Raw genomic sequence first — 26,118 nt, 5'->3', positions numbered from 1 at the left:
ACTCCCACCCTTTTCAAGATCTATAAACAGTGAGTCGTCATTGAGAAGAGGCTACAGCAAAAGAAAGTGAGGATGTAGTCAGGAACTAGAACGTGATCCAAAGCACCCTAACGCAGTTTTCCTCTGCAGGACCCTTAAGGCAGCTCTTGCTTTGGGCCAAACAGACTGAGTACTTACTTGACAGCTCAGAGCCCACTCAGCTGGGGGCAAAGCCGAGCCTTGCTTTGAGATTAGCAATTAGGAACCATGGCCCACCTCACCCAACAAACGGGGACATCACACCCGTGCTGCTCACTGTGATTGCTGCCTGCAAGGGCTTACCCCACTTTAGCTCTGAGATTTGCTTTCTGTACCGGAAAGTCAGATCCAGCCAGGCATGGTGGGGATGTCCTGCAGAGCCTGGACAGCAGCCATGACCTGCTCTACAGTGGACATCTGGCTGGGCTGGCCAGCCCTGTGGGGAGGAGGCTTCTCCCTGGGCCTGCTCACCCAGAGTCATTGGAACACAGATGGGGAGAAAAAACAACTGCAGGTACAGCCCAGAGCTTCTCTGTGCCCATCAACAGTGACCACTGCCAGCTCCAGCAATGACTCCAGCAGGGAGGCAAGGGAGGCACAAAAAGGACAAACACAGATGTCAAAACCTCAAATGAGACTGAGGTCACCACATGCAGACAACAGCCAGCAGTTAGAAAGAAGTAAAGATACAATAGCTGCCTTAGCTGAAGAGACTTTAGGAATGACATCGGAACAAGCAGGATGAATCTCTAGTTTCAGAACTGTATTTCTACCAGTTGCCTTTCTTGTTTTATTTATTCAAAAGGCAACTTAACAAGTGCCCCAGTGGCGATGCAGGGTGGAGAAGCAGCAGCTCAGGAAAGGCAATTAGTTTTCTTAAAAAGTTAATGAAAATCATTATTATGGGTTTAGGCTTCGTAGTGAAGAGGGGGGATAGGGGTCTTGGGGGGTTTTGGCTCTGGGGGTGGGCTTCTCCGTTCGGAGTTTTTGGGAGTTGTGGCGTGATGCCGTGGGCGGCTGTGAGGCCGGAGCCGAGGTTCGGCAGGGAGCGGAGCTTCCCTTCCTCCCGCTCGGGATGGAAGGTCGGCTGCTGCTGCTGCTGCGGGAGGTTGTGTGCTTGGCCCGGGACTGCCCTGGGCTGCGGCTCAGCGCTGGGATCCAGCCTGCCTGCCTTCCCCGCTCCTGCCTGCTGCTGCTGGGCAGTGCCCAGATCCCCTCTGCCCGTGAGTTTGCAAAAGGAGCATTTCCCATTTCCTTCCTTCCTTCCCTGCCAGTGCCGGCTGGGAGGGGATCACTGCCCTGCCAGAGCCTTCACCTCCTCCTGCTGTGATCATAATTACACCAAAGGAGAAAAACGCTGTTTGGCAGGTTGGAAACTTCTGTTTATTGTGTTGTTGTTTGTGCTGATATATTCTAGTAAAGAACTGTTATTGCTTTTCCCATGTTTTTGCCTGTGAGCCCTGTAATTTCAGAGGTGTAAGAATTTGGGGGGAGGGGGTCATCTTTCCATTCCAGGAGGATTCCCACCTTCTTTGGCAGACATCTGTCTTTTAAAGCAGGACAGAGACACCAGAAAATACTGACTTTCTATGCCTTGGTTCTATTTCATCTCACAATGGCAAAAGGCTACCTGAGGCACCAGCCCTGGAGTTCACACCCTGAAGAGGCTGCTGTGGCAGAACAAGAGCGAGGGATGCTTTGATGTTCAAGTGCTCCATTGTGGAACACACAGATCCCTCACGCTGTGTCCCAGCCCAGGGAACACTCACCAAAGGAGATGTCCCCGAAGCTGAGCTCATCGAGTTCGAAGTGTAAAGTTGGTCGAGTGACGTTGCCCCTGCAATGGCGAGGACAGAGGAGAAAATGGCTTGGTTAAAGGAATTGCAAAGGTCCAGTGTTGTGGCCTGGGGGCATAAAACCTGGTGTCGGGGCACTGCGGGGCTCAAATCAACACACCACCATGTACTCAGCACAGGGCCCCTGTGGACAGGAGGCAGCTAAAGCCAAGTGGCCAGCAGCCAACAGCCACTGATGGGGCTTTGGGCTCAGGGCAGGCAGGAAAAGCCCCATGGTTGCTGGTGGCCCCATGAAGGACCCTGAACACACACCCAGACATTGCCCTGTGCCTCAGTTTCCCCATCTGTAAAGTGATGGACATAAAGGTGCCTCCACAAACTTCTGTAAGCAGCCTTTCCAGCCACAGGTTCCCCGCTTTGCTACTTCTGAGCTGGAACTGCTGCTCCCATGGAGGAGCTTTCTCCGGAGAGTTTGACCCATGCAATTATTACAGACAGTTTTGAGCCCCAAACATCCTCTGAAAAGAGCAGCAACAGTTCTACACAGTGGACAGATGAATCCTAGAGGAAAGGACCAGCTTGTCAGCAGTGCACCAGCTGGCACAGCCAAGAGCAATAGCTTCAACAACCAAACAAGGGTGTCCTGCATCTAGCACAGCGCCTCACCTGTCCTTGAACTCAGCAGACAGACTCCAAAAGTCACCAACTGAAAATCAGCACTTGAAGCTGCACAACACTCACGAGTTTATTTCATGGCAGATGCCAATCAATGCCCACTCTGCCTTCTGGTTAAAAATCAAGGACCAGTGAACTGTGCCTCCTATTGTGTTCACAGGACTGCCACTGGCTCTGTTCTACACCTCTCAACAAGAGACACCTGCCCTTGCTCAAGGAGAAAGCTGCTTATGTAATAAAATCCCATGAGCAATCTGGGGGAGGGACAGAGGAGCATCAATTATTTGATGGTCAAAGGTCCCCTCTTGATTTCCAAAATAAAAAAGCATCACTTTTCCTCCAAAAACAAAGCTAGCATGATTGTTTCTCTACTATAGGCAGACCTACTCACTACTTTTCTCTTGCTAAGTAGTAACTTTCTTGCTCTTTTTAATCCATCTCCCTTATTGGTATAATTGACTGCAGATTGCTTTCATTTCTTTACTGCCTTGACCCAGTGCCTCCCAAGAGCAGCAGCCCAGCTCCAAAGCTCCCGAGCAGCCAGCATCAACTCTCCTGCTTACCCTACATGATCCCAGCAGCACATGGCTCAGGCTAGCAGGGACAAGCCCTCATGCTGCTGTGGTGCTGAGGACTGAGCTCTGCCTCCCCTGCTATCAGCCCTTGTCCCTTTTGCTGGGCCAGGATTATCTCTTGCCATGGCACCAGCCCATGGGATGACGCCCCTGTCCTTGGCACAGTTCCTGCTGCACAGTTCCCTGTCTCCCACATCAGCCCTTTCCTGGCTGTGGAAAGGAGCTCCCAGGGCACTCTCTGCACACGAGCTGAGAGCACGGCTTGTGCCCCACAGCATGGCTGTGAGAGGTGAGGTGAGGCTGCTGCTGCTGCCCATCTGGGATGGATTATTAACACAAGTTTTTACAAACACTGCTGCTGGTGCAGAGTCACCCAGGCTGGCCCACCTCCAAAGCCCTGGGGGCCTTGCTGGCTGTTCAGGGGGGACATGCCAGAGCAGCTACTGCCCAAAGCTGATCCATCCCACTGCCTGCCATGGCCCAAGGCAGAGGGAGATCCCTGCAGGGAAGAGTCATTCCAGCTCCTGGGTACCACACAGGGCAGGAGGCATCCTCACACTAAGGCAATGCCAGGATCAGAGCAGAGATTAAGACCTCAGGAAACACCTTTTTTCTCTGCTCAGCCCCCAAATGAGGAAGGTGGGGGATGTCCCAGATGTGCCCACCAAGCTCCCACAGTCCTTACTTGATGGTCAGGATTGCAGGCACAGGAGATCCAGCCACACTGAACCGGACTTCTTCCTCAAACCTCCCCAGCACGGTGGCACTGAAGGAGATCTGAATAGTTTGGATCTCGCCTGGTGTAATGATGCCCTCCTCAGGTGCAAACTTGAAGAAGCCCACATTTGTAGTTGAAGGAATACAGGTGAAGGGAGCATTAATAGCCCCTTGGTTAATCAGCTTCACCTGCAGCAGCAAGAAAGCAAAATGGAAATATACATGGAATCTTGCCTTTTTGTGAGAGTTATTTTCTAATGATGCAATTAAGACCCAGAAATGGCAGAAGGTGCTATGTGCTGCTGAATGGCAGAAGTTAAAAGATACAACAGGACAAGGTCTGCCTTTAGGTTTTCATGCAAAGCTGTGGTAACTCCACATAACTGCTGGAACCCTGGGGTTATCCCATGGACACAGAGCAGTCGCCTCTGGTCAGCACCACCAAGCTCATTCAGACCTGGCCCTGACAGCAACGTGGGGTGACTGCAGCTGCGTAGTGAATCACCACAGAGCTGCTGCTGCCCCGGCGAGCACAGCTCCAACAGTACCATCTACTCATTCACCTTTTCTCACACCATGAAAACAATACATTCATTAGGAGGCATCAGTGTCTTAAATATATAGACAGCACCATCTTTTGGTAAGAAAAATCTGTGTGTCTTTGCCTTCCCCAGCCAGGCTTTTGAAAGTGTCTGGCATGAGGCAGTGCTTCATTTTCTACCTCTTTCAGTTGCTCTCTCATGAGTTTTTTTGTAAAACTTGACACCATTGTCAGGGGAGGAAAATAGGTAGAAAAATCCTTTGCTTTATTCCCAGGAACACGTTTCTCTTTCTAGAGTCAGAAATGCACTAAGGCCAAAGCGTGGTGAGGGATTGGTCAGCAAGGGGAAGAATTCCCAAGCCCTTTGCAAGGCCCAGCACTGAACCAGGAGGCTGGATGGCTTTCCTGTGGCTTCCAGGAATGAGCAGGAGACACTTGACTGGAAGCTGTTTGCAGTGGACTGGAGAGCCCAAACGCAGCCAGTTTGTTCCAGCTGCTTCTCAACAGCCCAGTACAAAGGTGCCTTGTGTCTGGCACTGCCACAAAAGCCTCTGAAGGTGCAGCTGTCTGACCCGCTGTTGCTCTCATGTGCCAAGGGGTTGTTTTGCAGGAAGCCTCCCAGCTGATCCCTAAGGAAGGCTGCCCAAAAGCAGGGACTGGGGCTTCATGAACAACAGACACACCTTTCTGACCCCTCCAGATTTGACCAGTACATCAAATATTCCCTGCTCACAACTGCCCAGGTTGGCAGGAATTCCACAGCTCCACCAGCCTTGCTGCTGCCTCAGGAGCCATCAGGATCCATCCCAAGCCCTGCTGCTCACCTCACAGATGTGGGGGTTGTTGACAAGAATGTTCCCAAGGTTCACTGAAGGACAACTGAGTTCAACCAAGGGTCCTTGGCCTTCCCCTCTGAGGTGCAGGGGCAGCCTGCTCTCACGGCCTGGGGAGAGATGTCCATTTCAGTACAATAATTCCCTCTGTTACACTGCATTTTCCAGGCTGCCTCAGTGCTAGTCCCCGACTCTGAGCTGGATGCAACCAGCTCCTGATGCTGCAGGAGAAAATATGGACCCTTCTCTTCCCTCAGGAGATATCTCTTGGGGCTGACTTGCAATTTCTAACCCATTCCTTGGGCTGATTTCCAGTTTTAGCCACCAGTCTGCTGAGTTTAAAACGTTTCTGAAGTCCTGTAGTCATAGGCCAAGGTGTAATGGGTATAAATTAAAAGAAAGGAAATTCAGGTTAGATATTAGGAAGAAATTTTTTACTGTGTGGGTGGTGAGACACTGAAGCATATTGCCCAGGAGTGTTGTGGAGGTTCCAGCCCCGAAAGTGTTCAGAGCCAGGCTGGATGGGGCTTGGAGTTACTTGGTTTAGGGGGAGGTGTCCCTGCCCATGGCAGGGCCCTTGGGACTAGATGACCTTTAAGGTCCCTTCCATCCTTACCATACTGTGATTCTGTGGTTTCCTTCCCATGCACTTAGAGGAGCTCAGAAATCCATTCAGTGCAGGCACAAAGCTCATCAAGAGTTTGGCAATTACCAAACTACCTGGCCCAGTGGCACACAACTTTGTTGCCAAAATCCTCAACTTCTGGCACTCAGCACATTGTGTTCTACTTCCACAGGCTGAGCTGCAAGGTGACAATTCCCACACAGGGACAGAAGCAAGTGCTGGCCAAGGGTGCTCCTTCTACAAACACCCTGGGCTCAGCCACTCTGGTCTGGTGGTGCCTGGGCAGTGGGAGCGATCCAGGGTCAGGGAGCCCATTTCTAACTCAGCTCCTACCACCTGATGATGGAGCCATGGCAAATGGACCCATCCTGGAGGTCAGTGGCCTAGAGGGGCTCAGTGCTTGTTCACTAAAGCTGTTGTGCTCTGCAGCTCTTTGGCCTTTGAGGGAATGCTGGCAAAGCCATGGCAGGAAAACCTCTCCCTGCACTGCCTGGGTTGTTCTGGGATCACTAACCCAGACACAGGATTCTGAGCCCTGGCCTTGCACAGGAGACTCCCTGGAAGCTGCAGGGCCAGTGGGGATGTGCCAGCACTGCCCTGCTGGCCAGGGACTCTTCCCAGCAGTTACAGGGGAGCCCAGTGGGCTCAGGCTTGCACCGTGGCTTCACTGTGGCTGAGAGCAGCAGGGGAAAGGAGCTGTACCTGAGATGTTGCAGTAAGCCATAATTTGGTACTCCAGTGCCTCTAAGGGTTTGAAGGTCACCTTGATTTCAGCCCAACTATATGGCTGAATTTCTCCCTCCTAGAACAGAAAAGGGACAGCAAAACATTTATCTTCAAACTTCACATTTCTTGTTTTCAACCACAGTCTTGTAAGCCTTTATTTAGAGCATCAGCGATGAGTGAACACCACAAGGAAGCACTCCAAACCCAGCTCAGCACACCGCTGGAAGCTCTCAGTGCTCAGCTGATCAGCTCCCACTCTCCACAATATTCCTACTGCTCTGACACAAGCTCTTGGTCACATCATGCTGCTGTCACCTACAGTGGGATGCAACTGCCACTGTGCACTGGTGGCTCTTGGCCTTAGATGGGCCATAGGAGGCCAACAGAGGCCATAGGAGTAACCAAGAAGAGAACATGATCCCCTTCCTTGGAAATAAAAGTATTAGTTTAACCCGTTTTGAAAGAATGCAGAGGTTGGGCTTATTCTGGGGTTTACTCCAAGATGAGAAGGGATTTTGCACTGTGCAGACACCAGGCATTCAGCATCTCTCACAATGCCAGTACTCAGAATCAGGGCTCGGGTTGGTGGGAGGACGTGGCAGTTTGCTTGCACAAACAGAAAAGGAAAAGGTTTTCTGTCCCTGTGTGCAAGAGAACTCAAAAGGCCCATTTCAACGTTCCACCCTCGTGTCCATGCTCTCAGATGACACTGGAAGGGACACTCAGAAATAGTGCACAACATGGGGATGGGGATTGGCATTTCTATAATTAACCTTGGGCTGAATTTGGCCTCCAGCGAACCATTGCAAGCTTGAGGTCAGTATGTGAACTGGCAGAACTCCAACAGGCTCTGCTGAGCCCCACACACCACGTGTCGGGGGAGCCCTGCCTACAAGAACTGCTCCCCGTGGACACTGCAAGGACAGCACAGAGCGCCCTTGAGCTCGAGCCCTGGCAGCAGAGCTCGGCTCTGTCAGGCTCCCAGCCCTGCCTTGAGCCTGCAGGGCAGAAATGCTTCCAGCAGGGAGCTCTGCAGCCGCACCAGAAACTTGATGTCCTCCTTCTCAGCACACCCAGCCAGCTGAGGATCTGCTGAGGGGCCAGGGATAGGGTGGGTGGGAGAAAGAAGAGGAAAACGGGGAGGAGGAAGACGAGCAAAATGAGGTTCTCAGCTATCACTTACCAATGGCTCAATGCAAAAAATGGCACTGGAGAACAGCATGGGGTCTTCTTGTATCTTTGCCATCTCCTCTTGGACCACATTCCTCAGGAGGGAAGTATGATCTTTACAAGAGCCCTTCTCCGTTTTTCTCTCCTCCGTGAAGTTTTCCAGGCACACCGCTTTTCGGCACCTGAGCAAGTACTGCCTGCAGCCACAGGGAGAGAAAAGGCCAGCAGATCATTTAATAAGCCACGTATTTGCAGAGGGAAGTGTGAGTGCAGGAGGGAAAGCACTTGGGGAGGAGCAGCAGCAGCTCCCCAGCAAGGGCTGACCCCAAGGCATGGGGGTCCCACATGGATCAGAGGAGAACTTGCTGTTCACTGGCACAGCAGGTAGTTTTATTCCACACTTGCGAGCTCAGGAGAGGTTTCCAAAGCCAGTATCCCTCAAGAGAACCTCCTGGCTCAAAGCCTCTGCCACAGCTGAGGGAGAATCCAGCAGCCACCTCAGTTAGCTTTTCCTACCACTGAGCTGCCAGGGGGAGGCAGATAAAAATCATGGAGCAGGACTTCCCTCGGAAGGGGAGGTGAAGCTGGGCTGCAGCTACATGTTACCAGCATTAGTCTTCCTTTCTGCCATTTTGGACCTGCCCTATTCCCTACTCTGCTTTCACAAGAGCATCCCAGAGCACTTCCAAAGGAAATGGATGAATTCAGGCACCTCATCCCTTCAGTGACAGTCAAGGTTTTAGATGCAATATGCATGAAAACAGAGGCTCTGAAAGGGGAAGGGACTTTGTTGTGCAGGAGGAAACAGCAAACTCCTGGAGAGGCCTTTTCATGATCCAGAGCTGTTTGGGTCCCATCCCAGTGCATGCTAGTAGAATGTCCTGAGAGGGAAAGGGTCCTGCACTATCTCCTCTCATAAAAAGTCCTCTCTGCTCTGAGATCTCAAAAGCTTCTCTGACAGCAGGACAGTGGCCCTGGAGCTAAAACCATCCCTAAGACCAGAAGTAAGGAAGAACAAGATGTCCTGGTGGCACTCTAGGACACAAACTGGCATGAAAACACATGTAATTGGAACACACCCCACAGAACCAAAGCCAAGTTGAAGTTTACTCTGGGTAAACATAGTTGCTTCTGAGGGGAGAGTGGCTCACCTGGGGTCCAGGCTGAGGCAGGCAAGTGGGAAAACAATGAAAACAACATCCCAGGGAAGTAGCCAGGAAAGGATTTTCTTTTAACACGCAGAGCTTGTATGGAAATCAGGCACTAAGGAGATAGAGAAGGAGGAAAGGAGATCGAGAACAGAGGAAAACCAAGAAGCCCAGGGCACCAAAGGACCCTCTCGCCAGCCATTCAAGCAGGCGAGGGTCAATCTCCTGGTCCATTGCAGGCAACGTAAAATAGCTCCGGGGAGTGCGAGCAACCTGGCCCGCAGCAACCAGGGGCTTGCCACGGCAGTTTTGGCACAGCAGTTTTGGCACAGCGTTTTTTCAGCTTTGGCGTGGCTGAGCAGAAAGAGTGCAGCCACCCACCCTCCTTGTGTAGTGGGTTGTGTCTTTTAGCTGGTTTTGAGGTGCTTGCCTTTTTTTTCCCCTTTTTTCATTCTTCTTTCTGCCTTTTTTTTTTTTCCTCCAGAAACGGCTTACAAACCATGAGAAGTCATTGCTGCTGCTGCCAGCAGGAATGTACTAACTCAAACTGAACCCCCCAAGAAGGACGCAGCTGTCCAGGCCCCTGGCTGCAGGGAGGGTCTGAGCCTGGTACTGATATCAGAGAACAGTGTGAAAGACACCTGTGTGTGGTGTCAGCAGGAGAATGATCTGCTCTGTCCAGTGTCAGAACTTAAGGAAGAAGTGGAAAGGCTGAGGAGCATCAGGGAGAGCGAAACAGAAATAAGCTGGTGGAGTTACACCTGTCCAGTCCTCAGAGAAGCTCAGCAGAAGTCCTGCCCTTCTTGTGATCAGGCAAGAGGAGACCTAAGAGAAAGTGGGGAATGGAAACGGGTCTCTACTGGGGAGGTAAAAAAATTCTGTCCTGATGCCCATCACCTACCCAGGTGCCCTGAGAGAATAGGTATGAGGCCCTGGCTCTAGAGTGTCTGGCAGATGACACTAAAGAAAAAATTCTGTCTGGAGAGTCTCCCAGTTGCATTTGTCTGTCAGACACATCACGGCCTCAAGTATTAAGAAGAAGGGTAGTGGTAGTAGGTGACTCCCTTCTAAGGGGAGCTGAGGGCCCTGCAGATCGACTGGATCCATTCCACAGGGCAGTGTGCTGCCTCCCTGGGGTCCAGGTACTGGATATCACCAGGAGATTCTCTAATGACTAGATGAACTCCATCTGTTCACCATACAGTGACCGTGAAAGAATAGAGTTCTCAATATTCAGCGAAATAAGGACAGGCATCAACAAAACTTCCACTCTGGACTTCTGGAGGGCAGATTCAGCCTGTTCAAGAGATGGATTTGGAGAGTACCTTGGCAAACAGCCCTTAAAAACAAAGGGGTCCAGGAAGGATGGATGTACTTCAAGAAAGAAGTCTTGAAGGCACAGGAACAAACTGTCCCTGTGTGCTGAAAGATGAGCTGATGGGGAAGACAACCAGCCTGGATGGGCATGGAGCTTCTAAGGGAACAAAAGAGGGCGCATCACCTTTGGAAAGAGGGGCTGGCAACTCAGGAAATGTTTAAGGATGTTGCTATGTCATGTAGGAAGAAGATTAGAGAGGCAAAAGCCCAATTAGAACCTGAGGAAATCCAGTCATTGCAATCAACCTTTCCTTCCCAAAATGCCATCCTTGGCTGGAGTATAAACGGAACTGGAATGCTCAGTGCTGAGCTCCTGAAGCCCAGGGACACACACCCTAGGGCCAGGGATGGTTTACTTGGCCTAAACCATTCAAAAGCACCAACACCCCTCTGAGGCCACACGTCAGTTTCAGTCTTGGGCCATGTCTCTCACTGAAAGGTATCTTTCAAACCAACCTCCTCTTCTCTTCATTCTCGTATTCCTCAGTAGGCAAAGTCTTCCACTGGAAGTGGGCTGTGATGTTACTCCTGTTTTCAATGAACACGGTTGTGTGGTTTGACATGCCAATGAAAGTCTTGCCAACGTCCACGGAATTTGTGCTCAATCCAATCTTGAGATCTACAGCTTGTCCATGGAGGTTTGTGTGGATACTTTCTTCACCTGGAACAAAGCAAAGGAGTCTTTGCTCAGCTCCCTGGCTGACAGAAACACAAGGAACAGAGCAAACCACAGGTTGCAGAAGGAGGTGTCACAGTTTTTAGCTGAATGAGCAGTTCTGTGGATCAGTACGTTTAGCACATCCTGACAGCTCTGGGTGTACAGAGTGAGGATGTCCTGGGCACCTCCTTAAACTCTTTATTTCTCAGTGTGTTTGTAGAGATTTCGCCCCTAGGTGACAGTATGTACAGTGAGATTGGTCCGTGTGCTCCTCCAGTGACCCACTCAGATCACCAGGATTTCTGCACCAAAGTCCTTCAGGTGATGCTGAGGAGCCCTGTTCAGTCCTGGCCTGCCCAGGGTCTCCCCTGAGCATCCCATGAGACTCATGTCTCTCCTGATCCCTTGGATCCCTTGTTGCTGACCAGCAAATACACCTGGGGACATGCGGGCAGCAAAAGGAGGCCCAGAGGAACAAATGAAGTGACAGCCCACAGCAGGAGGGGACACAGGTGAGGAAACACAAGCAGCCCAGCTCTGTAATATGACAAACCACTACAAAATGAACACCATGAAAATCATCATCATCTCCCTGTCCAAACCCACAGCCACATCAGTCTTGAAATATTTTCTATTGTTCTGATCTCAAAAACCAAGCTGGAGCATTGCAAATTAAATAAAAAAGGGACAAGGGAAAGATTAGTAAGTACAGAGCAGCTTCTGTATGATCACTGAATGGGATTCCTCAGTCTAGAAATCAAATGGGAGATAGATGTGAGAGGTTTGCAACAGCATGAATGGCCTAGGAAATGGAGATGAGGAAAAATCTGTCTTGATTTGTCACCAGTCAGGAACTTGAGGGCCTGAAAATGTTATTAGACAAAAACTACATATATGTGTAGAGGGTGACAAGAAAAAGGGTCTGTGACACGCCAGTGGAGAAGCACCATATGGGACAGAGCTGTGCACGCCACACATTGTATGGGAGAGAGTCTGATGGAAACCTCACACCTCACCTTGCCCAGGAATAAAATAAAACTTCACCCAGGCACAACCACATGACAGTGGAGAATTAGGGATCCTCCTTCTTCCACTCAGCAACTCCCAACATCCCCTGTTAGAGGGGATCCACTTTGTCAACTCCCTAAACACCAGGAGTTCTCAGTTTTCTCTGGGGTAAAGCTGAACAGGGGAGGGACCTCTAGAGGCAATGGAGGGGGATAGGACAACAGGGAGTGATGGTGCAGAACTGTCCCATGCCCCGTGCAGGGCCCAGCACTCACTCACCCGTGTTGCAGCACACTACCAGGGACCCGGAATGGTCACCAGTCTTCAGCGGGTGAAATCTCACTGTCACCTGCATGCTGTCACCAGCGCCCAGAATTCCTGTGGTTGGAACCACGGAGAAAGGACTGCAACACAGAGAGAGGGATCAGGACTGGGGGCACACCTGGGGATGAGATTCCTTCTGCAGTGCAGCTCACTTGGGCAAGCAGGGAGAAAAGCAACCACAGTCAGCAGAAAACAGACAGAAAAGACTGAATCAGAAACAGCCACTGACCCACCTCTAAGAAGATCCAGCCCTCACAAGATCCTGTGGGATAAAATTACTTCACGTCCCCCATACTCAGCCCTCTGCAATGAGACTCAAGGGTCCGACTGCCAGCAATCCCATCATGGTTTGTGAAAAGCACAGAGAGGGTTCAGAACTATCTGCATGCACAACTTGACACCGACTGCCTCAGGAATTTCTCTTTACCTGCTGCCTATAAACCTCATCTCAAGAGATGCAAATGTTAGGGCACTACCTGTCCTGTGAGATTACAGCCTAGGAATCAGACAGGGAGAGGGAGCTTTTCCTTGAAGACCAAGGAATAATTACTGCTGAATTTGCAGTGTGGCTCTTTGGTTTATTTTACCTTGAAAATGTGCTGATTTAGCCTAAAAAGGGCACATTTTATCAGCATTTCGATGAAAGCTGTGCTAAGAAATGGAGCAATCAAAGCTCTGAAAGAGTGCAAATGCAGATTAGAGCAACACAGTGACATGGAAACCCAAAAGGAGGATGCCATTTGCAGACTGAAGGATCCAATCCCAGCTAAATGAATCACCATTAGCAGCAGCACATCAAGGAAGTGGAACAGGAAGTTTTGGTGTATTTACCAGCAATGCAGTCTGGCACACTGGGTTGTCATGCATGCTGGTAACTGCTTGCTTGGCCCAGCAAAGAAACTCTGTGCTATGTGTTGGTGCACTTTGGATTTAACAGGAGCAATTAGGATTGGTCACCAGGTAAACAGCTCTTGCCTGACAAACACAGGACTCCATGCTTTGATGCTCAGGGACAGCTCAGGGGAAATGTGCTTCTGCCCAGCAGCTGCTGGGCTTTGTGCTCTTCTACAGCCCCACTGATAAAACAAAAGTTCCTGGCCTTGGGGCTTTGCTGGTGGCCAATCTGTCACTTAAAATCTGGGGAGTTGGGTGATGAATGCATCACACACAAAAACAAAGAGAACATCTGGCAAACTGAACTTCATGTCAGTAGTGACAGCTGATGAACTTTGCTTCAGGTTCTGCTCATTAAGGATCTATTGCTGCAATGATGGGCCTGACCTATTCCCATTACCACTAGTGAGAACATCACTACTGGCTGATGAGGAAGCCTTGGGCCAGCAATGTTTATGTGCTGCATGTGAGACTTTGGAGGGAAGGGAGGAAAGACAAGGCCCCACCGTCCCCAAAGCCAGGCCAGTGTACGTGCTCCTGCATCTGCCCCAGGGGTGATGCCAGGACTGCTGCAGGTCTCTGCTGGGGCTTGGGGCGATCAGTGCCTGGTGTGGGCAAGGCACGGGATTTTTTCCTATTCTTTTGCCAGGAATTTCACCAGAACAGAGAAGCTGCCAGTTAAGGGAATCCCTGGCCACACTTCAGCACTACATTACATTCCATTCCATTCCATTCCATGCCATTCCCTTCCCACTGCTGCCACATGTTACATGCTCATGATCTCAGATGGCAGGATGGGAATAACACTCTGAGGGGTGACTTCAGGGGTTGCCTGAGAAAGGAGGTGTCTTCTTATTTTCAAATTATCAGGAGAAGAGTATCCAGCCAAGTTCAGGATTCAGTTTCAGGACTGAAAAACTGAGTGCAAATCAGCCTCTGCATCTCCAACATCCCACCCTGGGCTGTACCCAGCAGACTCCTCTGTTACTGCTGTAGCAGTCATCTCTCACACAGACCTGGCTCCCCAAGACCCAAGGACACAAGCTCTACAGCTAAACTTAACTTCTCTGAATTTCAGCCAACATCATTAAGCTGTTCCCCGAGCCCACAGATAGAAGAGCTGTGAAGAAGACATCCCTGACACTGTAATAACCAAATGAAAACCACTGCCAAGAGATGGGGCTGGTAGGCTCAATTTTGGCCTTTTATCTGTAAATTGTGAGCTTTCCCTTAAGACAGTTCTCATCCTGTTAGATCTGCCCTTTCAATGAATCACTGCTGTACCCAAAAGGCAGAAAAAGATAAGCTTTGGAGGGGGTTTTAACAGGTTGCTTTCTTCTGCCTTTTAACTAGGTCCATTTGTATCTTTGTTTCCTTGTACGGCATCTAAAGACAGGTCCAGATCTCCCAATGGCACCTTGCAATCCCCAGACACTGCTCTTGCTTTGAGCAGTGTGTCTGCTCAGATGATTTCCAGAGGTCCCCTCCAGCAAGTTATTCTATACTTTTAACTTCTAAATCAGCTCAACTGCTTTTCACATATTCCCCAAATATGTCTTATTTCCTATACACCTGTGCATGTAGCTATGAGCATGCGGTATATTGATAGGCATTAGAGGAGCTCGACCTTCATGGAAGTTCCCAATGAAGAATGCATGATCTTCTGGCAAACATTTAACACAAAACAAAAAAGAAAAAACAGCAGAAACAGAGGAACTTCAGAATATTTAAAAATAAATCTCAGTGAAAGGGGGCCCAACCATAGTCAGAGATTTAAATCATCTGTTTGAAATTTTAAACTGGCTTTCAAAGGTTTATCATGGAACAGAAGAGGTGACTGATGTCCTCAGCTGACAAGGGCAATCAGATCAGCTTTAAGTAACAGGAATGCACCAGATGCCTGCAGCACAGCTCAAGCTGGGCATCTGATGCAGGGACCACTGGAAAGCCACGTGCCTGTGGCCTCCCAGAGAACGGGTCTATTTGGCTGACAGTGGTGAGTAAGCATTTCAGAAGCTGCTTGCGCTCAGGTGGGTGCAAGCCAGCTACTAACATGTTCCAGCACCCTGGAGGAAATCTGGGACAGAGAAAGCTCAAAGGCTGCATCCTGCTAAGAACACTGAAAGCAAGAGCAGATGCCATTCATCCTGCCCATTTCCAGCCAGGCTGCAGGGCAGCAGCTGCGATGCTCTGGTTCCTTTTGTTGCTCTTTCCCAGCCCTGTTATCACCCAAAGGTGTTTTGGACTGCCTCACCTCTGGGTGCTCAGCTGGTAACGAGCTGCCTGGTTGCTGACATTGCAAACCAGCAGAGTCTTCTGGCTGCTGTACTTGACCGGACACAACGGGAAGTCCAGCTGGTCGGGGAAGTCCAAGACAGCTCGGGCACCAACTGCCCGAATTGGCACAACTATCCTTTCCCTTGCACTGCTGCAGACAAGCTCGTGGAAATAATCCTGCAGGAAAAGAAACTAGCTCAGCACAGGATATTTAGTGCCATCCCCATGGCAGAAGAAAAACCATTTCCTGTAACTCATCAATGGCATCCATTTACCTATCCCACCCTAAAACGAACACTAAGTCCTACTAATACGTCACATTTTAAAGGCACCAGTGCACTTTGCAAAACCTATCTCTGTGGCATTAAGCTCTTGTGTCACTTGGATCATACAGAGGACTACCCTAGGCCACCATAATTTTTACTCTAAATTTTAATAATGTTAAATAATTCCTAAGTCCCTTCTAAGGAACATGGAGCTAGGGAACACAGGACATTCCTCTTTATGTTTCTATATTCCCGCTGTCTGAGAACAGGACAAAGCGTTAAACTGACTCTAAGCAGCAAAAGGAAGATGAGAAAACAGCTGCACCCAAAGAGCTCCTGCACCTCTGACCTGGTGTAGAAACATTAGTTGGCTCGAACTCCCTTCTAACTTTGCCTCTCCAACCAAGTCAGGAGAAGAACAGTGCTAAGGGGTTGAAGGATGCTGTTGGAAAGAGCCTCTCTTTGTTTCCCTGCAAGGCTTCCTCCCTTCCATGCCATGTCCTAAACCCTTCTGTATGAACAAGCCTCCGGATCACAGCACTGAGATCAGACTTGCCAGGGCCCCAGCACTGGTGTTCAAACGTCCTCATAAAAGCAGGTTTGGCAGGGAATGGGTGCCAGTTGACAGAGCCACCACAGTGACAGGCATGAAGACAGAGCCACAGCAGCGTCACTGCCACAGGCTCTGGGCTCACGGGTCTGCCTGCAGGTTGTACCTGCCCTACACGAGCTCTTTCAGGCAGGTGTCCAAGTCCCCTGCAGCTCACCAACCTCCTGCTGGCTAAGGGCACCTAGAGCCCAGTGTGGCTGTGCCAGGCCGGGCTCACAGGCCCAGCACATCCTCTGCCCTGGCCCTGCAGCTGTATCATGGTCAGCTGTGCTCTGGGACAGCACAGCTGCAAGGCTGGAGAACAGAGGGTGTGAAAAAGCATCATCTTTGCTCCAGCCCCGGGTGAGGCAGAGAAGCTGCTGCCAGTCAGGAAGGAGGAAAACTCTCTGACCTCTTAATTCCTCTAGTATTTTCCATAATAATTAAGCTCCTTTCACTGTACCTAGAAATGACTGAACATCTGTCAACACCCCTTTGTCATTTTCATACTGTTCCCTGTGCACCTTCCCTTGGGAATGCTCAGGAATGTGCAGGGAGGGGAAGCAGAGCCTCTCAGGCCTGGATGCAGTGCCTGACAGCACATGCCAAGGTGTGACTGGCAGCAAGCTGCCTGCCCATGGCCTGGAGCCAAGCTCACAGCATGGAATGGGATGTACCCAGGGGGCAGGGAACAATGGCTTGCTTTGGAGATAATTCTGTTTTGGCTCCTCCAGTCTCACCTTGTTCTCGTCAGGGGTGAAGCGGATGTGCACATGGGCAGGCACACCCGGCGTCACAACACGGTACACATTGTTGGAGCACATGAGCTGGAAATAAGGTGAGCTCTCCATGTAGATCTTCACCAGCTGAGGAAACTGCAGGAAAGATATGAAATGATCATTTTGCCACTTGTGGAAACAGGACGAGACAAGACCTGTCCGTGTCCTTGTGACATCCCTCCTTGACTCCTTTTCCAAAGCACTTTCAGCTGTGGAGGTACAGGCACATAATTCACAGGGGTGAACTTGAATCCTTTCTGTCTGGGTCCAGCATTTTAGCCAGGGGCAGTAGGGCAGTGCCTGGTGGGAAGGAAGGGCCAAGCAGGTCAGCACTAGGATGGAGACACAGCACCTGAACCAAGTCATCTGCATATTCAACAAGATCAAAAAACCTGCTGGCTTCTGCCACCACACAGCCATGCAGTCATGTTCCAGAGGGGGAAGGTGCTGCCTGAAAGTAAAACAGCACATTATCCTGTGGGAAGGAAGAAAATCTAGCAGATCAGGTTTGGGTAGGGCAGTTCTGGGGATACAGACAGGCAGACAGACCAGCAAGAGAGGAGACCAAACACTGTGCCCTTACTGAGAATAAAAGCAAAGGAAGGAATACAGCAAGACGATTCCTAAACCAAGGAGATGACAAAGAGAATTTAAATGGGCAGTAAAGCAGCAAGGAAGAATCAAAAAATTATGACAGCAATCAACTTGCCAAAAGTGACAGAAACACAGACAGGCTGTGCCTATCGACTATGGGCTTCAAAGGCATTTTATGCCTGGAGAAAGATGACCAGCAGTGACTGACAGTGTGGTTCCAGCATTTAAAGCCAATCTTGGCTCTCCAGGGGTTCTTGCTGCCTGTGCAGGCAAGCTGGGCTGTTGGGCATTCCTGCCTGCAGCCAGCAAGCCAGGTTCTGCCCTCTGGGATAGACAGACACAACATACATGCATTTTCTAGCACACAGATATCAACCCCTGAGCACCAAAATGCTCTCCAAAAGTCTGAACCAGATGCTTTTGATTCCCTCCTGTCTCTCCCTACCAGGCCACTCTTGGTACAAGCCTTATTTGAGAAAGTGTTTCCCTGACTGGAATTCAAATGGTCTCAGTTGTCTTCTTTACAGTGGAACATAACTGCTGACATTTTTCAACTTTTTCTCTCTCAACTCTCTTGGCAAACTACAAAACAATCACAATTTCTTCAAGTGAACAGAAAACCTCCAGGAGCACATGGCTTTGGATGTGCTGTGGTTCTCCAAAGGAACAGCAGAGCGCCATGTTGCTTTTGGAAAACCTGAGCAGAGCTGGATGAAGTTTAGCAGGAGCCTGAAATGGCACCTAAAGGCCTCCTGCTGCTTCTGCTACATCAGTCTGATTCCAGGGCTGTTTCAGAATACATTTCCTGCAGTGCCAAAGCCATTAATGATAAGTGATTCTCGCGTAAAGTGGAGAAGGCACAGCCCCTGAGCTTTGACTGTGAGCTGCACAAAGGGAGACAAACAGGCTGAGAAAGGCAGGGATTCCTACAAATTTTAGGAGCCAAGATTACCCAAGGAGACACAGGATGTGGTACAGACTCAAGGCAAAGCATGAGAGCAGGTAAGAACTGCACAGTACTCAACATTCCCATCAATCCAGAGCTTTCAAGAGAAGGAAACTCCTTTGGAATAAATACCATCAATACATGGCCAAAATCAGGGGACAATTCCCTGTACAGGAAATGTCTCGGCTCCATCTTGCAGAACAAAGGTGCTGAAGTATTTTCTTCTGCATCTCCTGCAGTAGATAACTTGCTTTGCTGTACACTAGGGGAATTACACCACCCTCCTCTTCCAGCACAATGTTAAACCTTCACACCCCAGCACTCACCTTGCTGTTATTAATGAGAGACACCACCATTTCAGAGGCCTCATGGGTAACGAAGTTCTGAAATACCATCTCTGGTGGGGAAACCTGAAACAAGCTCTGTTTCAGGGGAGCTGATGGCAGCTGGAGAGGAAAGAGAGAACACAGAGAGGTTCAGCTGCTGGGAGGAAGGTTCACAAAGGAGAATCTTACACTGACCCCCAGTGAAGTACAGGCTCTGAGTAAACACATCTGCCCAGCCCACACTGGGCAAACAGTAGCTCACCTACTGAGCTCTGAGCTGATCAAGAACTGCTGGGCAACACAGAGCAGGTTCAAGGCAAGCAAGGCAAGCTGCTCTTTTGGCATGTATTTCTCCAGGTTTCCTTCTCCAGAATGCCAGGTAGCACTTACCTTAAGCACAGCCCTGTGCCCAGGTGGTCACAGAGCTCTGGGACACTCATGGAGTAGAAAAACCCATGGGTTTACAGGAGTCTCCATGGAAAACAATTCTGAGATGTCCTTTACTCTGAGACAGGGAAACCGAGGCCCACACAACTGCAAGTATCTTTTTTGCTCTAGAACTTAGACATCAGTAAGAAGTAAACAGTACCAGAGGAAGTGTGAGAGATGAGGTGATATCTTGCTAAAGCCAAAAGGTTATTAAGCAAAAGAATGGAATTTGTTGGTTCTATGTGTTGTTTATGGTTTGGATCTGCTCAGGTTGGGTGTTGCAGTGAGAACAGGGTTGAAGACCTGACCAAAAGGAAGTAGGATGAGAGGGGAGGGGACAGAAAAGTTGGTGGTCAGTAGCGAATGGAAGCTCCTGAGTACCCATCCAATAGGAAAGGGGACAGGGACCGCCCCAGCTGGGTACAGAGGGGATAGAAAGATTGCCATTTTCTCCGAGGGTGTGTTTGCTTGTCTCCAGCGGATGGGAGACACGCCCAGCTCAGCTGAATCGTTACTAATAAACAGTTTTCTTTTGCTTGGATGATTTTGTCCCGTTTAATTGTGCTTAAAAGATGGTGCATTTCAAACAGAGGGAAAGACAAGAATAAAAAGACAAATGAGGTAAATGCTGAATGAGGATAAGATTCAGCAGTTTTCTCGGCAACTTTGGTAGAAGAAGAGTTGGTATCTTCTTTTTCCATGTGCTTTAAATGGGCGCTTTCTTGTAATTATTGCTATCTTATTTAATACCATTGTAGAGGCATGTCTGGAATGACACAACAACAGCAAATGCTTCTGGAGCAGAGACATTGCTTTGTCTGCCTTCTCCAGCCACACTGCTGTCACTCCAGAGACTCAAGCAGGTCTCCTGCGTGACTTCACGGGAGACACAGTCTGCTGAAGGGCGTGGCTGCAGCACCCTGCCCCTGAGGTGCTCCCAATGCCCCTCTCCAGGGCAATCCTTAACCAGTGAGTTACATGTCTCCTGCTGCCAATTTCCTGCTCAACAGCCCACCTCGGTCACCTACCCCTTTGGACTGTGCTTTATACTGAGCCAGTCCTACCAGAAAAGCAGCTTTAAACACACCGCTATGTAGGCACTGATCCAGACAAAGCACATCCATTCCCCTCTGCCCAGGGCGAGTCCCGTGCACATCTGGCAGCTTGCAAAATCTAACACCCTGTCAGGGTCCAACACATTGTTCCAACCCAAACCATTTTTGCACTTTGTTAAATCTGAAGCAATTACTGCAGATCCTCAGCCTTCAAAGGCCAACGCTGCCACTCTGGAAGAAATCCTGTGACCCTGAGCATTTCATGGTGACCACACCAAAGCAAGAGGTGGCCATTTCAGCAGGAGAATGGCAAATGGCAATTTGGTGCCCTTGTGGCCCCAGCCTTCCTCCCATGAGCAATGGCAGCTACACTCCAGCACACCCCAGCAGCCTCAGCAGAGGTTATTTGTGTTGGCTTAGTGCAGATCAGGACTCCTGTTCACCACTACCAGCAGTTTGCAATGACAATAGAACCTGAACACTGAGCTATTTTGCTGGAGGCAAGCCTGTCACAAGCATACACCCTCTTAAACTTCAAAGAGAAAGGAAAAGAGCAGGAAAAGGCTACCTTTCGATGAGGCCCACTCACGTCTCGAGATGGGCCAATTCTGGGCAGAATACTCCCCCCAGTGCTGCTCTTCGTGCTGACAAACTTCTCCCTCAGGAACTTAGAGGGAAGCAGCTGAAAGGCAAAAATACACCAGCTAGAGCCTCAGAGATGTCCTTGTTCAGAAAGGCTTTTCTTGAACAAGTGGCACTGGTGAATAATTTGTGCTCACAACCACTCGGACAGTCCTAGAAGCCCTGGAAGTTTCCTGCTGAAATACTTAGCATCAATAAATTAATAATACAAAGCGCAATACACATACTCCAACCACATGGCTCTGTCCCGTTAGCTTCTTTGTGATCTGCTGTGACATGTTTGGGGATTTCTGCTCTTTGGGCATTTGTTTCCTCTTACGCTTCATTGGATTGACGCACTGATCTTTTCTGAGAGTGGGGAGGAGCTCTCAAAACTCCCCTAACTCCATCCCTGCAAAACACTCAAAACTCACAGCAAGGAGATAGCACTGCTGGGTGAGTCCAAGAGAAGCAAGAAAGGAATGTTGTACCAAGAGTGAGGTGCACAGGACTGTTTCCAAATTTTAGTTCTCCCTGTCAATTAGTATTTGTTTTCTCTGTCTGAGCTCACAGGCTCCTCCACAGAAGAAAACAGAGGGATCTCCTTGACAGAGCCTCAGCAGTGGGGCATCTTCACTCCAGTGAGCTCCAGACACCAAGGGACCTCTGTGGCCTGACTCCAGTGCTGCCTGCAGGGCTGGATCTGCACCCACACAGGAGATGAGAGATAACAGCTGGCCTGGAAGCTCTTCCAGCTGGGACCAGCCGTGACTCTCAAGGCTTTGGGCAGAGTTTGAGCTTCCCTCCCCCACATGCCCAGGTGCCCACGGGCAGGTTGGTCAGAGCAGCACAGGTGAGTGTCCAGCCTGACAGAAGGAATTGCTGTGGCAAAGGGAAAGGGAAAGAAGAACTTGCTCAGGGCTTCAGCTGCACATTGCTTTCACTTGGCTCCGATGGCACAGCCAGGCAGGATGCTGGACTGTCCCTGAACTATCACACAGCCTTCCCTGCTGCACCAGGACACCCCCACCAAGAGCCAGGAGCAGGGCACAAAGAGGTGGCGAGGGGGTCTGCAGCTTCACAGCGCTGCTGACAACAGGGGCAGGGAGAGGAGGGACACGAGGGGAGTTTCCAGCTTTAACACAGCCCCAGTGAGTACTTACAGTTAAAGATTTCATCATTTCCCGCGACAAAAGATGAGGCGTCAGTGTCCTTCTCGGGAATCCAGAAGCCATTTTCAAGGGAGAATGTCACAGATGAGCGACAATGCCTCAACAAAAGGAGCAACAAGGAACTCTGAAAATCCAGAACCCAACTCATGGCAGATTTAAGGGAGATACTGGTGCTAAAAATTTTATATGATTTGAAAGTAGCCGAGAGCTTGTTTGGCATAAATAGCCAAGCTTTTATTGTTAGGCCTCTAGCTGGACTTTATTTGAATTACATGGCTATGTTGTGCAATTCAAAGATGGCTCATACTGAAACCTGGAGCTAAAAAGCTGAACATTAATAATAGTTAGGACAAAGCTGTAGCTTAAATATTACTTAAAAATAGCTCGAGTGGACCTCCTCTTCTTTAAGCTAAACAAGCCCTGCTCTCTCAGCTGCTCCTCACAGGACTTGAGAGAGACTGGAATGTTATGGCAAATGGCTTAAATATTGCTATAGCAGACTTTTTGCCCATTGTGACAAAACTGAATAAAGAAGCTGAGACCACCCAAGCCCACCCTGCCCTGAAAATGCCTCCTGACTGGAATTCAGGACTGTGAGTTAAGCCACCTAAGGGAACTTGAGACAAGATAAAGGTGACACTATTGTCCTGTTATCTCAAGTCTGGGGAGAAGTAAACAAGGCTAAGGGAGAAAAATGTATCCACAATAAAGCCAAACCCAGCAGCTGTCCTGAAAATCAGCTCTGTCTGCCTTCAGGTTGGAGAAGCCTAAGGAAGCTGTAATGGAATAAGGGAACAGAGATCTTACAGCCATGTTATCCAGAAGCGTATGGAAAACCTTCACAGAGAGTCCCTGTACGGCCGCTTTAAAGACTTGGTGACAGAAGAGCAACATGGGATTGAACCAAGACAGAGAAATATCCAATTAAACTCAAATTACAAGTTATTTTCTTTTCAGATGTGGCTGCAGATTGTATGCTGCTCACCATCCTGGGGGTTCAGAATGTCCTGCAATTATGAAAAGGTGAAGCACAAACATTTCTTATGCACCTATATTGCATTACCAACTCAATTTAAATCTCTGAAGTATTCATTAGAGTCAAGAGCATATCCAGCCACAAATTTATCTGGAATTTCAAAGCCTGTATCTGTAAGAAAATACAGTTATTTTTATACTTCAGTGGTGTAAGCAGCTTTTAAGTGCACAGTTGATATTCAACACATACTTGAGCTAAGAATAATAGGCATCATCTCTTTCAGGGTGCTTCCTTAAGAACCTGAGCTGTAAATTGATGACAGAGGTTAGAATCCAAACCATTCCCATGAGTCAGTAATATAATTAAGGGGTTAAGAGAATGATCCTTATTGACAAAATAATTGTTTAAAACCTAGTTACGAGTTAGTCCGGGGAGAGGAGAAAAGGAGTGAGATTTTACTTGAGTGAAAGTAGATGAAGTGTGATTCAGTAGGACTTTTCCGTTTGGAAACAAGGCAAGTTTAATAATATGGAGTCAAAACAAATGCCCTCTAGGGTCAAAGCAAAGCAAAACACAGTTAAGGTTTGATTCTGTTTCTGCTATAGTTAAATTAAATAGCTAAACAGGTAAATTTCTATATCAAATAACTGAACCTGCACTCCAGCCAACCAGGGGAAAAAAATAAGGTAGCCATAAGGTCTCAGGATAGCATAGCTGGCCATTAGCTTTTATGTGGTTTCTCCCCCATTTCTCTTGGCCTTCATGAAACTTAGGTGACAGCTGTCACATGTGCCACCTGAAGTGAAATTGCAGGACTGTGTTTTGGAAAATACAGAAAAAAAATACAAGAACAACATGATACTTACAGTCTGGTCTGTAACCTGGACTCTGGCATGTCCTTTCAACGAGCAGGCTGTAAGGCAGAGCACAGAAGGCTGGTTTTTAAAATGTCTTGCTCTAAGCTCTAGTCTTCCATTCTGCCACGTCTCCCCATAAGCATCTAAAATCATGCACTTAAATTAAAACAGTGAGATTCTTGCAGAGAAAGAAGTACTTTTCAGCCTCATAGTGGAGGGAGAAGCAAAGGCTCTGATCTAGGTTCATTCTTTATGTCCAAGTGGCTCGACCTGTGATCTTTCCCCTTCCATGCAGCAATGCCTCAGGACACTAGAATAGCATGTCCAAGTGGCTGGTAGTGATTTTAGTGGGGTGGGAGGGAAGGAGGGAGAAAAGGACAATTTCTTCTGAAAAATTACATCTATTCTTAGTTTGCCTGTGCACTTCAGAGGAAATTGAGAACCTCCTGGACAGTCACTAGAAGAACTGTCTGAATAACTGATGCTTAAAGCAACTGTGTTTATAAAGCATTGCGGTTACTTGACAGACACAGGGATATTCCACAAAATTTCCTCTAGAGATCTACTAAAAGCAGATATAGAATGCTACTTGAAGTTATCTTCCCAGTGCTGACAGACTTTTAGATTCTGGAAACTTCTACAGTTGAGGATATCAAGAAATCTCCTGAGTGTTGTCATTCTAGTATTGAGGCAACTGAGGTGGTGTTAGAAAACCTGTGGAAAGAGATTAATTTCCTTTAAACATCAAGTAGGAAACAGGGAATCCATCAGACTTTATGGACTACATGGAAAGAGCCATAAAACCTTGTTTTTATTAATCTGAGCAGTGAAGATGGTAGTGCATGGGTAAATTTCCCAGTTTAAGAAAGACTTAATTTTTCAGCAACTGGATAAGGATTACTTCCTGCAATTGCTTCCTCCCCTTTCAAACTTCAAGCTAAACAAGCACCTGTCAGCATACACTGACTATTCACCCAAATGATTTGAATATGTTAGTTACTGGCTATATCCTTGTACCTTACAACTTTTACCATTCTGGGTTTTCTAGTATTTTTCAAAGCCGAGCTTTCAGTCTCAATAATATCCTGAAAGAGATAAAAAATAAATAATCCTTCATGTTTGAAAGAAAAACCAGACTGTCAGTGGATAAAATCACAGCATACCAACCCGGCAGCATAGTAACATAATTAATTATTATTTTATATGTATTAATTTGATAAAGGGAGAAAAAAAATCCTTGTCATTCCACTCCTCCTTCAGTCATTACCTACCTCTACTACTGACACATTTTGGAGGGGAGGGGAGGGGAGAGGACTTGAAGCAAATTAGACAGGCAAGAAAAGCACACTAAAACTCAGTTACAAGGAAGTTACTGATTTTCAAAGGAAATTGTCACTTCAACTATTGACTTTACTATAGCATTTTCTGAAGAGTCTTTCTGTAAGTATTTATGAAAGCTTAAAATATGGTGATAAAGGCACCTGTGTCAGATCTAGATATTGCTCTATGTAAAGCATTAGTATTCTAGAGCCACACTGAATGAGTCAGTTTAGGTTCATTTCTGGGCATTCTGGGATAAAATGGGGAATAGGATCTTTGGGAGTCATCACTGATCACTTCAAGTTTCCACTATTATCAGGGGAAATGATTCTCTGTTTCAAATCTCGGCATTTTAAATGTAAGTGGCTGGAAGTATGCAGTATCAAAATCTTCATAAAGATGGATTTTCTGGAAGATACACAAGAATAGTTGTTTCCCTTCAAAAAAGCTGAAGATGGTAATTCATACCTTCCCATTTAGTGCAGACAGTTCCTCTCCGAAAAAAAAACCCTGTTTTGTTGTTTTTTTTTTTTTTTTTCAGAGAACCATTCTAGAAGGAGAAAGAAGAGATCCATCTCTTCTTTGTATGAAGTCATACAAAGCATGCCCAAAAATGTTATCCTGTATTTGTTTGTTGAAAGGTGTGCTGCTCTTGCTTCTTGCAAGAGGAGGGAGTTTGAGATCTGCCCCTGGCTTTGTCATGTTGGGTATTTGCTATATGTTTATTCCAGTGAATGTATAATATCCACCCTTTGGGGCAGATCAGTAAATCAATTTCTACAGCTGTACAACCCTGAGCATTTCATGCATGCAAATAATACAACTA

The 26,118-nt window shown here is 48.3% G+C and overlaps 2 protein-coding genes across 2 annotated transcripts in view; one reads left to right on the top strand and one right to left on the bottom strand.

Moving 5' to 3' along the window:
* Positions 1-26,118, top strand: part of LOC144247087 (hydrocephalus-inducing protein homolog) — a 261,188-nt gene that overhangs the window by 10,226 nt on the left and 224,844 nt on the right. The window lies entirely within an intron of this gene.
* Positions 1,699-23,030, bottom strand: LOC110483528 (hydrocephalus-inducing protein homolog). The gene is made up of 13 exons (XM_031505830.2): positions 22,947-23,030; positions 22,131-22,237; positions 20,915-21,028; positions 18,863-18,982; positions 16,958-17,092; positions 15,340-15,539; positions 12,147-12,271; positions 10,658-10,862; positions 7,690-7,873; positions 6,483-6,582; positions 5,147-5,265; positions 3,750-3,970; positions 1,699-1,855 (listed from the first exon to the last, which is right to left on the bottom strand). The coding sequence occupies exons 2-13, from the start codon at positions 22,200-22,202 to the stop codon at positions 1,756-1,758; spliced, it is 1,695 nt and encodes a 564-aa protein (XP_031361690.2). The 5' UTR covers positions 22,203-22,237; positions 22,947-23,030; the 3' UTR covers positions 1,699-1,755.

The sequence above is a fragment of the Lonchura striata genome, chromosome 13 (genome assembly GCF_046129695.1).
Source record: "Lonchura striata isolate bLonStr1 chromosome 13, bLonStr1.mat, whole genome shotgun sequence".
NCBI lineage: Eukaryota > Metazoa > Chordata > Aves > Passeriformes > Estrildidae > Lonchura > Lonchura striata.
Note: the sequence above shows the minus strand (reverse complement) of the source record. Positions and strands in the feature narration are given on the sequence as shown.

Coding starts and splice junctions, on each gene's coding strand:
- LOC110483528 (XM_031505830.2), bottom strand. CDS start 22,202: ATGGCTTCTGGATTCCCGAGAAGGACACTGACGCCTCATCTTTTGTCG. Junction 17,093..18,862: donor CTCTCATTAATAACAGCAAG/GTGAGTGCTGGG, acceptor TCTTTCCTGCAG/TTTCCTCAGCTGGTGAAGAT. Junction 3,971..5,146: donor ACAACCCCCACATCTGTGAG/GTGAGCAGCAGG, acceptor TTGCTGCTGCAG/GTGAAGCTGATTAACCAAGG.